The 10,755-nt window shown below is 48.4% G+C and overlaps 1 protein-coding gene across 1 annotated transcript; it reads right to left on the bottom strand.

Annotated features, from left to right (window-relative positions):
- Positions 1-9,347: 9,347 nt before the first annotated feature.
- Positions 9,348-10,167, bottom strand: LOC136607620 (sporozoite surface protein 2-like). The gene is made up of 2 exons (XM_066589051.1): positions 10,115-10,167; positions 9,348-10,050 (listed from the first exon to the last, which is right to left on the bottom strand). Exons 1-2 carry the CDS (start codon positions 10,165-10,167, stop codon positions 9,348-9,350), a joined length of 756 nt encoding a protein of 251 aa, XP_066445148.1.
- Between the last annotated feature and the right edge of the window lie 588 nt (positions 10,168-10,755).

Raw genomic sequence — 10,755 nt, 5'->3', positions numbered from 1 at the left:
GAGCTCCAGTTCTCCTTGTTTGTTTCCCATGCTCTGACCATTTGTGTAGAAACATGTTAGTTTGTGATCGGGGTCTCTTGCTCCTCTACTTGCCTTCTGAATTTTTTGCCTTTGTTCTTTCTTCCCACTTCTAATAGCGAGGTTCTCAAATGTATTAATTAGCTGTATATTTTTGGCTTTCACTTCACTTCCTATATTCTAGTTTAGACCTCTTTCACACGGGCGATACGGTATTGCCGCGAAAAAATTGCAGCGATATCTCATCACTGCGTCTTCTCGAGGCTATACCGCGATTTTGTAGTGCTACATGTGAGGATTTTCGCAAGGGCTTAAAATATAAGCCCTACCCCGAAAATATACCCTAACTGCAGAAAAAAATGTAAAAAAAAAGCATACATCACCTAGATGTGCTGTCTGTGGCTCCGCTGCAGCTTCTCCCCGCTCCACTTATCATCTTCATCTCTTCTGCCCGGGGATTGAAAACCCCCGCCTCCTGGAAGAGCTATCACAGCCAGCACTTGATGAATGGCTGTGATTGGTTCATCGAGCACTGGCTGTGATTGGCGAAGTGTCAGCCAATCACAGACAGCGCTTCCAGAAGGTGGGGATTTGCAATCCCTGGACAGAAGATGATGGAGAATAGTGTCAGGGAAAATATACAGCCGGGCTGACAGCCCTGGGGAGGTGATGGATGTGTTTTTACATTCCCCCTGCAGCCAGGGCTCAGATTAGGGCTTTGACAGTTGGATTTCCTGCTGTCAAAGTTGCGTCTCTCAGAGAGAGGAAGGCTCCATAGGGAAACATGGGCTACAGAACCTCACGAGTCGCGGGCATATCACCGGGCCGGCGAGGTTTATGTGTCGGGATGCTGCATGTTACAAAACATCGCATGTGTGAAGGAACCCGTAGGAGAGCATGGGCTTCACATGCATGCGGTTTGTGGCTCGTGTGAAGGATGCCTTAAAGCCCTCCTAATATGCTTACCTGTCTGTAAGGTGCAACCCGTCTCTAGCAAGCAGTCCATCATATAGGTAATTCACTCCATGGTCTAGAAATCCAAATCTTTGCTGACGGCACCATTGACATAGCCAGCTGTTCACCTCTAGAATCCTGTTCCATCTCCTTATTCCATGGCCATCCACTGGGAGGATGGATGAGAAGACCACCTCAGCTCCTATTTCCTTCACCTTATTCCTGGAGTCTCCAAAGTCTCTGCAGATAGTTACAAGGTCCTTTTTTGCAGTGTCATCTGTCCCAACATGTATTAGTAGGAATGGGTGGTGTTCTGTAGGACTGAAGAGTCTTGACAGCCTATCAGACACATCTTTGATTTGTGCACCTGGAAGATAGAACAACTCTCGTGGGGTATCGCGTCTGCAAACAGCGGCCTCTGTTCCTCCCAATAGGGAATACCCCACAATCACCGCTCTCTTATTCACAACAACACTTCTTTTTCTCCATTCAAGAGGACTCTGGTAGAGTCGTTTCTTCCTGTACCTCTTTCTCCTCTGTTCTTTGTGGGTAGAGTCATTTCTTGCTGGACCTCTTTCTCCTCTGTTCTTTGTGGGTAGAGTCATTTCTTGCTGGACCTCTTTCTCCTCTGTTCTTTGTGGGTAGAGTCATTTCTTGCTGGACCTCTTTCTCCTCTGTTCTTTGTGGGTAGAGTCATTTCTTGCTGGACCTCTTTCTCCTCTGTTCTTTGTGGGTAGAGTCATTTCTTGCTGGACCTCTTTCTCCTCTGTTCTTTGTGGGTAGAGTCATTTCTTGCTGGACCTCTTTCTCCTCTGTTCTTTGTGGGTAGAGTCATTTCTTGCTGGACCTCTTTCTCCTCTCCTGTGCTCTTTGTGGGTAGAGTCATTTCTGGCTGGACCTTTTTCTCCTCTGCTCTTTGTGGGTAGAGTCATTCCTTGCTGTACCTCTTTCTACTCTCCTCTCCACTTTGTCGGTAGATTTATTTCTTGCTGGACCTCTTTCTACTCTCCTCTCCTCTTTTGTGGGTAGAGTCACTTCTTGCTGGACCTCTTTCTGCTCTCCTCTCCTCTTTTGTGGGTAGAGTCACTTCTTGCTGGACCTCTTTCTGCTCTCCTCTCCTCTTTGTGGGTAGAGTCACTTCTTGCTGGACCTCTTTCTATTCTCCTCTCCTCTTTGTGGGTAGAGTCACTTCTTGCTGGACCTCTTTCTACTCTCCTCTCCTCTTTGTGGGTAGAGTCACTTCTTGCTGGACCTCTTTCTACTCTCCTCTCCTCTTTGTGGGTAGAGTCACTTCTTGCTGGACCTCGTTCTACTCTCCTCTCCTCTTTCTGGGTAGAGTCATTTCTTGCTGGACCTCGTTCTACTCTCCTCTCCTCTTTCTGGGTAGAGTCATTTCTTGCTGGACCTCTTTCTCCTCTGCTCTTTCTGGGTAGAGTCATTTCTTGCTGGACCTCTTTCTCCTCTGTTCTGCTCTTTGTGGGTAGAGTCATTTCTTGCTGGACCTCTTTCTACTCTCCTCTTTGTGGGTAGAGTCATTTCTTGCTGGACCTCTTTCTACTCTCCTCTTTGTGGGTAGAGTCATTTCTTGCTGGACCTCTTTCTACTCTCCTCTTTGTGGGTAGAGTCATTTCTTGCTGGACCTCTTTCTACTCTCCTCTTTGTGGGTAGAGTCATTTCTTGCTGGACCTCTTTCTACTCTCCTCTTTGTGGGTAGAGTCATTTCTTGCTGGACCTCTTTCTACTCTCCTCTTTGTGGGTAGAGTCATTTCTTGCTGGACCTCTTTCTACTCTCCTCTTTGTGGGTAGAGTCATTTCTTGCTGGACCTCTTTCTACTCTCCTCTTTGTGGGTAGAGTCATTTCTTGCTGGACCTCTTTCTCCTCTGTTTTTTGTGGGTAGAGTCATTTCTTGCTGGACCTCTTTCTCCTCTGTTCTGCTCTTTGTGGGTAGAGTCATTTCTTGCTGGACCTCTTTCTCCTCTGTTCTTTGTGGGTAGAGTCGTTTCTTCCTGTACCTCTTTCTCCTCTGTTCTTTGTGGGTAGAGTCATTTCTTGCTGGACCTCTTTCTCCTCTGTTCTTTGTGGGTAGAGTCATTTCTTGCTGGACCTCTTTCTACTCTCCTCTTTGTGGGTAGAGTCATTTCTTGCTGGACCTCTTTCTACTCTCCTCTTTGTGGGTAGAGTCATTTCTTGCTGGACCTCTTTCTACTCTCCTCTTTGTGGGTAGAGTCATTTCTTGCTGGACCTCTTTCTCCTCTGTTCTGCTCTTTGTGGGTAGAGTCATTTCTTGCTGGACCTCTTTCTCCTCTGTTCTTTGTGGGTAGAGTCGTTTCTTCCTGTACCTCTTTCTCCTCTGTTCTTTGTGGGTAGAGTCATTTCTTGCTGGACCTCTTTCTCCTCTGTTCTTTGTGGGTAGAGTCATTTCTTGCTGGACCTCTTTCTCCTCTGTTCTTTGTGGGTAGAGTCATTTCTTGCTGGACCTCTTTCTCCTCTGTTCTTTGTGGGTAGAGTCATTTCTTGCTGGACCTCTTTCTCCTCTGTTCTTTGTGGGTAGAGTCATTTCTTGCTGGACCTCTTTCTCCTCTGTTCTTTGTGGGTAGAGTCATTTCTTGCTGGACCTCTTTCTCCTCTGTTCTTTGTGGGTAGAGTCATTTCTTGCTGGACCTCTTTCTCCTCTGTTCTTTGTGGGTAGAGTCATTTCTTGCTGGACCTCTTTCTCCTCTGTTCTTTGTGGGTAGAGTCATTTCTTGCTGGACCTCTTTCTCCTCTGTTCTTTGTGGGTAGAGTCATTTCTTGCTGGACCTCTTTCTCCTCTGTTCTTTGTGGGTAGAGTCATTTCTTGCTGGACCTCTTTCTCCTCTGTTCTTTGTGGGTAGAGTCATTTCTTGCTGGACCTCTTTCTCCTCTGTTCTTTGTGGGTAGAGTCATTTCTTGCTGGACCTCTTTCTCCTCTGTTCTTTGTGGGTAGAGTCATTTCTTGCTGGACCTCTTTCTCCTCTGTTCTTTGTGGGTAGAGTCATTTCTTGCTGGACCTCTTTCTCCTCTGTTCTTTGTGGGTAGAGTCATTTCTTGCTGGACCTCTTTCTCCTCTGTTCTTTGTGGGTAGAGTCATTTCTTGCTGGACCTCTTTCTCCTCTGTTCTTTGTGGGTAGAGTCATTTCTTGCTGGACCTCTTTCTCCTCTGTTCTTTGTGGGTAGAGTCATTTCTTGCTGGACCTCTTTCTCCTCTGTTCTTTGTGGGTAGAGTCATTTCTTGCTGGACCTCTTTCTCCTCTGTTCTTTGTGGGTAGAGTCATTTCTTGCTGGACCTCTTTCTCCTCTGTTCTTTGTGGGTAGAGTCATTTCTTGCTGGACCTCTTTCTCCTCTGTTCTTTGTGGGTAGAGTCATTTCTTGCTGGACCTCTTTCTCCTCTGTTCTTTGTGGGTAGAGTCATTTCTTGCTGGACCTCTTTCTCCTCTGTTCTTTGTGGGTAGAGTCATTTCTTGCTGGACCTCTTTCTCCTCTGTTCTTTGTGGGTAGAGTCATTTCTTGCTGGACCTCTTTCTCCTCTGTTCTTTGTGGGTAGAGTCATTTCTTGCTGGACCTCTTTCTCCTCTGTTCTTTGTGGGTAGAGTCATTTCTTGCTGGACCTCTTTCTCCTCTGTTCTTTGTGGGTAGAGTCATTTCTTGCTGGACCTCTTTCTCCTCTGTTCTTTGTGGGTAGAGTCATTTCTTGCTGGACCTCTTTCTCCTCTGTTCTTTGTGGGTAGAGTCATTTCTTGCTGGACCTCTTTCTCCTCTGTTCTTTGTGGGTAGAGTCATTTCTTGCTGGACCTCTTTCTCCTCTGTTCTTTGTGGGTAGAGTCATTTCTTGCTGGACCTCTTTCTCCTCTGTTCTTTGTGGGTAGAGTCATTTCTTGCTGGACCTCTTTCTCCTCTGTTCTTTGTGGGTAGAGTCATTTCTTGCTGGACCTCTTTCTCCTCTGTTCTTTGTGGGTAGAGTCATTTCTTGCTGGACCTCTTTCTCCTCTGTTCTTTGTGGGTAGAGTCATTTCTTGCTGGACCTCTTTCTCCTCTGTTCTTTGTGGGTAGAGTCATTTCTTGCTGGACCTCTTTCTCCTCTGTTCTTTGTGGGTAGAGTCATTTCTTGCTGGACCTCTTTCTCCTCTGTTCTTTGTGGGTAGAGTCATTTCTTGCTGGACCTCTTTCTCCTCTGTTCTTTGTGGGTAGAGTCATTTCTTGCTGGACCTCTTTCTCCTCTGTTCTTTGTGGGTAGAGTCATTTCTTGCTGGACCTCTTTCTCCTCTGTTCTTTGTGGGTAGAGTCATTTCTTGCTGGACCTCTTTCTCCTCTGTTCTTTGTGGGTAGAGTCATTTCTTGCTGGACCTCTTTCTCCTCTGTTCTTTGTGGGTAGAGTCATTTCTTGCTGGACCTCTTTCTCCTCTGTTCTTTGTGGGTAGAGTCATTTCTTGCTGGACCTCTTTCTCCTCTGTTCTTTGTGGGTAGAGTCATTTCTTGCTGGACCTCTTTCTCCTCTGTTCTTTGTGGGTAGAGTCATTTCTTGCTGGACCTCTTTCTCCTCTGTTCTTTGTGGGTAGAGTCATTTCTTGCTGGACCTCTTTCTCCTCTGTTCTTTGTGGGTAGAGTCATTTCTTGCTGGACCTCTTTCTCCTCTGTTCTTTGTGGGTAGAGTCATTTCTTGCTGGACCTCTTTCTCCTCTGTTCTTTGTGGGTAGAGTCATTTCTGGCTGGACCTCTTTCTCCTCTCCTGTGCTCTTTGTGGGTAGAGTCATTTCTGGCTGGACCTCTTTCTCCTCTCCTGTGCTCTTTGTGGGTAGAGTCATTTCTGGCTGGACCTCTTTCTACTCTCCTCTCCACTTTGTCGGTAGAGTCATTTCTGGCTGGACCTCTTTCTACTCTCCTCTCCACTTTGTCGGTAGATTCATTTCTTGCTGGACCTCTTTCTACTCTCCTCTCCTCTTTGTGGGTAGAGTCATTTCTTGCTGGACCTCTTTCTACTCTCCTCTTTGTGGGTAGAGTCATTTCTTGCTGGACCTCTTTCTCCTCTGCTCTTTGTGGGTAGAGTCATTTCTTGCTGGACCCCTTTTCTACTGTGTTCTTTGTGGGTAGAGTCATTTCTTGCTGGACCTCTTTCTACTCTCCTCTTTGTGGGTAGAGTCATTTCTTGCTGCACCTCTTTCTCCTCTGTTCTTTGTGGGTAGAGTCATTTCTTGCTGGACCTCTTTCTCCTCTGCTCTTTGTATTGGTTCCCGAGCAGTATGGCTGCTGGTTGACTCCGGAACCTCCTGCTTCTTTGGTACTTGGGACATTTCTTTTCCTACAACATTCTGAAGACTTTCTTCTGCTGTCAAGGAAATCCTCATCTTCCTTAATAACTTACAATGTAGCCCTTCTCTCCTGAAGACTCTGCACCTTTTCCTCCAGTAGAGGAAGCTTACATTTGTGGTCGGTGACGTTTGGCTTTTCCTTTGGTTGGTCTATAAACGTGTAGCATACGCTGCAGCTCACCATATGGCTCCTCTCCTTCTCCATGTTGTCAGGTGATGTCACTACCAAACTTCTAAAAGTCAAGAATTGTAGTGAAGCTATATAACCTATAAGATGCTACTTTCTGGTGATGTCTAGCCCAGCAATCTTCCCATTCACAGCGACTCTTCCAAGGATGCACAGGGAATATGTAAATTAGCTTTTCTGCTCTAGTCTGGTCTATAAATACCCTTGTCCATATACTGTTGTACATACCCTTGTAGATATACCTTTGTATATACCGTTATACATACCCTTGTACATATAGTTATACATGATGATTATCCGTTCAGTCGCACCCGACCTTCGGTCACTCTATGGATCAATGTTCTCCACACATTCCTGTCTTTCACGGCTTCTTTCAGTTCGGTGATTGACATGTTGGCGGTCGCCTTCATTGTATCTCGCCACCTTGTTCTTTGTCATCCTGATCTTCTCTTCCCACTGCCCTTGCCAAGCATCAGTCCTGTTTCCAGTAAGTCCACGGGCATCACGTGGCCACAAAGGGAGCCACTGTTTGATGATTTTGCCCTCTAGTGATATTTTCGGTTTGGCGCGATCTAGCTCTACATTGTTCGTTGTCATGGCGGTCCGGTATCAGCACCATTCTCCTCCAGCACCAGAGCTCAAACGCTTTTCCTTCTGTCCGTCTTCCTGAGCGTCCAGCTCTCGCAGCCATACATCATTATGGGAGAGACAGTTGTATTGACCAGTCTGGTGGTTGTTGCAATGCTAGTATCCTTGCTTTTCCAGATCTTTTCCATACCTTGCATTGCATTCCCACCAGGTGTAATCCGTTTATTGATCTCAGGTCCAGGTTGGCCGATGCAATCGATTGTGGATCCGAGGAAGATGAGATCTCGGACCGACTCGACTTCTTCTTGTTAATCTTTGTTCCCTGTACCGTTGCCCACCGCAGTCATGACTTTCGTCTTCTTGCTGTTGAGGTGCAGTCCCATGCATTCGCTTCCCTTCTGCACTCGTTGGATAAGGTATTCCAGGTCCTTTCACTTTCCCCAAGCAGGGTGGTGTCATCTGCAGATCCGAGGTTGCTGACGTTTCTGCTCCGATTTTGACTCTGATTTCTGCGTCCAGATTGCGTCGCCTCCTGATCATTTCTGCGTACAGAAGGACTGGTGATAGTACGCAGCCTTGCCGTACGTCTTTCTTGATTCCGGACCAATCCGTGTTCCCATAAGCCGTTCTGACTGTTGCTTCTCGGTTGTTGTAAAGCGACCTTATAAGCTGTTCGATATGTTCTGGGTCGCCCATTTGCTTCAGACAAAGCTTGTCATGTTCTACGCAGTCCCATGTCTTTCTGTAGTTGATGAATCACATGTACACGTCCTGACGATACCCCCGGGTCTTCTCCATGATCCAGAGCAGGTTCGTGGTTTTATCTCTGGTGCCACGTCCTCTGCAGAAGCCAGCTTGAACAACCGCCAGTTCCTGTTCAACAATTGTCGCAATGCATTTTTGTATGATCTTAAAGAGTTTTTTGCTGGCGTGCGGTATGAGGGCGATGGGGCGGGAATTGGAACATTCCTGAGCATCACCTTTGTTTAGAAGTGTGATGAAGACAGATCTTGTCCAGTCTTTGGGCCACAATTTGGAGCTCCAGATCTTCTGACATGGGTCGGTTAGGATCCTGACTGACACTGGTTTGAGCGGTTCAGCTGGTATGTGATCACCGCCCGAAGCTTTCCTGTTTGGTAGTTTTTTTCAGGGTCCATGTGACTTTTTCCTCCAGAATGCCCCGTTCTTGTTCTACTTGACGTACGTGATCCAACGGGTTGTCTGTCTGATCGCCTGTATACAGCTCAACTGTATACGCTCTCCACCTACGCTTGATTTGATTTTCCTCTTGTAGCAATTTGCCATCCCGGCCTTTTATGGTTGCTGCCTTGCGTGATGCGAATGGTGCCCAGGTCTGTTTCACCTGGGCAGAGAGCTCGGGTGTGGCCCTGCTGGTTTTCTTCTTCCAGTTTGGCGCATTGGTCGTCCCAGTAGTGCTCCTTGTCTCATCTGAGTTTTCTTTGAAATGGTTGTACATACCTTTGTACATACTGTTATGCATACCTTTGTACATACTGCTGTATATACCCTTGTGCATACCGTCATACATACACCTGTACATATTGTTGCTTATACTGTCTTACTGTTGGACAGACATCTGTCTGGGATGATTTAGTGATCCTGCACAGAGCAGGGGGTTGGACCCGATGACCCCGGAGGACCCGATGACCCCGGAGGTTCCTTCCAGCTCCACCATTCTATGACCTATCCTTGTACATATTGTTGTATGAAATTCAACAATATGTACCAGCGTATTGAATTCCTCGAGAACCTTGCCTGCAGTTACAAGTTCTGGCCACTACACAAAGGTCAGCATGGAGACTTCTGCTGCTTCTGCTCCAACCTCTGTGTATTTGCGGCGCTGACAGCATGTTACCGCTCAGCTGATCGGTCGGGGTCCTAAGCAGAGGACCCCAGCCAATCAACTATTGATGACATCCTGGGGATAGTTTATCAATAGCATTCTCCACAGAAAACCCCTTTAAGCGCTCACACTAAAATCGAATATCTGCACTGGTTATGCACAACCGTCTCAGGTTGTTTTAAGGCAAGCCCATCAGGCAGGATAATGGATACTCGGGCTGAAGTAACATGAGGGAACAGTTTGTCTATGAAGATCTGTTCTCAATAGTTGTGTTTCCTGAATGCACAGTACATCAGTTTATTCTTTTAGGTGGAAGGTTTATATGGGTTAAGTGCCTTCATGTATTATTGCAGGTACCTCCGAGCTGTATGCGTTGGAAGAGACTTCCAGGTTCCAGGGTCATCGGGTCTTTAGAATCTTAAAATGGAATTGGAAGGGTCCTCTGGGGTCGCCGGGTCCTCTGGGGTCGCCGGGTCCTCTGGGGTCGCCGGGTCCTCTGGGGTCGCCGGGTCCTCTGGGGTCGCCGGGTCCTCTGGGGTCGCCGGGTCCTCTGGGGTCGCCGGGTCCTCTGGGGTCGCCGGGTCCTCTGGGGTCGCCGGGTCCTCTGGGGTCGCCGGGTCCTCTGGGGTCGCCGGGTCCTCTGGGGTCGCCGGGTCCTCTGGGGTCGCCGGGTCCTCTGGGGTCGCCGGGTCCTCTGGGGTCGCCGGGTCCTCTGGGGTCGCCGGGTCCTCTGGGGTCGCCGGGTCCTCTGGGGTCGCCGGGTCCTCTGGGGTCGCCGGGTCCTCTGGGGTCGCCGGGTCCTCTGGGGTCGCCGGGTCCTCTGGGGTCGCCGGGTCCTCTGGGGTCGCCGGGTCCTCTGGGGTCGCCGGGTCCTCTGGGGTCGCCGGGTCCTCTGGGGTCGCCGGGTCCTCTGGGGTCGCCGGGTCCTCTGGGGTCGCCGGGTCCTCTGGGGTCGCCGGGTCCTCTGGGGTCGCCGGGTCCTCTGGGGTCGCCGGGTCCTCTGGGGTCGCCGGGTCCTCTGGGGTCGCCGGGTCCTCTGGGGTCGCCGGGTCCTCTGGGGTCGCCGGGTCCTCCGGGGTCGCCGGGTCCTCCGGGGTCGCCAGGTCCAACCCCCTGCTCAGTGCACAATCACTAAATCATCCCAGACAGATATTCTGGGGCCGTTTTCTCAGCTCACGAGGTGTTTGAGTTTTCCGCTGGGCTAAAGAGGGAGGTTCGTTGTTCTGCCATGTTGGGGGAATGAGTAGCTTCGCTGCGGATAGTAGAATTGTTGGGAGGGGATTCTTCTAGGAGTAAAGTTCTTAGATGGTAGCCACAGCAGTATGTATTCTGGTGACGTGGTTAGCGTCATCGAGCAGATTTTGTTGATTTGAAAAAATGTTTGTTTCCAAAACGGGACTATCTTCAGGCAGTTCCACCAAATGTGGAGAAGGGTACCTCCTTGGAGGCCGCATCTCCAGCAACGATCAGCGGGTGCTAAGTTCAAATTAAATAGTGGATGGGGTGTTTTGTAGCATCTTGTTAGACGTTTGAATGCATTTTCTTGAATGTGAATGCTCCTTGAGAACCCATGAGAATATTTTAGGATCTTTAGGCAGTGAAATATTTAATTGGTTCTGGTTTGGTGATTTTAGGGCTCTGTAGAATGTCATGTATTGTCATAGATATTCTCTAAATGTGGGGGGAGGGTCAAGGTTTTTGCCTATGATGGAAGCCAGGGTGAAGGGAAAGTTTGCAGGATTCGGTTCCTTTTTGATGTAATGCTTGTATTACTTTGTGGCTCATAAGCTTATTTTGTGTTGGTATTTTCTGGCTGGG

Source organism: Eleutherodactylus coqui, chromosome 1, assembly GCF_035609145.1.
Source record: "Eleutherodactylus coqui strain aEleCoq1 chromosome 1, aEleCoq1.hap1, whole genome shotgun sequence".
NCBI lineage: Eukaryota > Metazoa > Chordata > Amphibia > Anura > Eleutherodactylidae > Eleutherodactylus > Eleutherodactylus coqui.
This window is presented reverse-complemented; position numbering and strand designations above follow the sequence as displayed.

Bases quoted from the DNA above. Each gene is read 5' to 3' on its own strand.
- LOC136607620 (XM_066589051.1), bottom strand. From the start codon at position 10,167: ATGGCAGAACAACGAACCTCCCTCTTTAGCCCAGCGGAAAACTCAAAC. The intron at 10,051-10,114 runs GTGAGCTGAGAA...TGCACTGAGCAG, and splicing joins GCGGAAAACTCAAACACCTC to GGGGTTGGACCTGGCGACCC.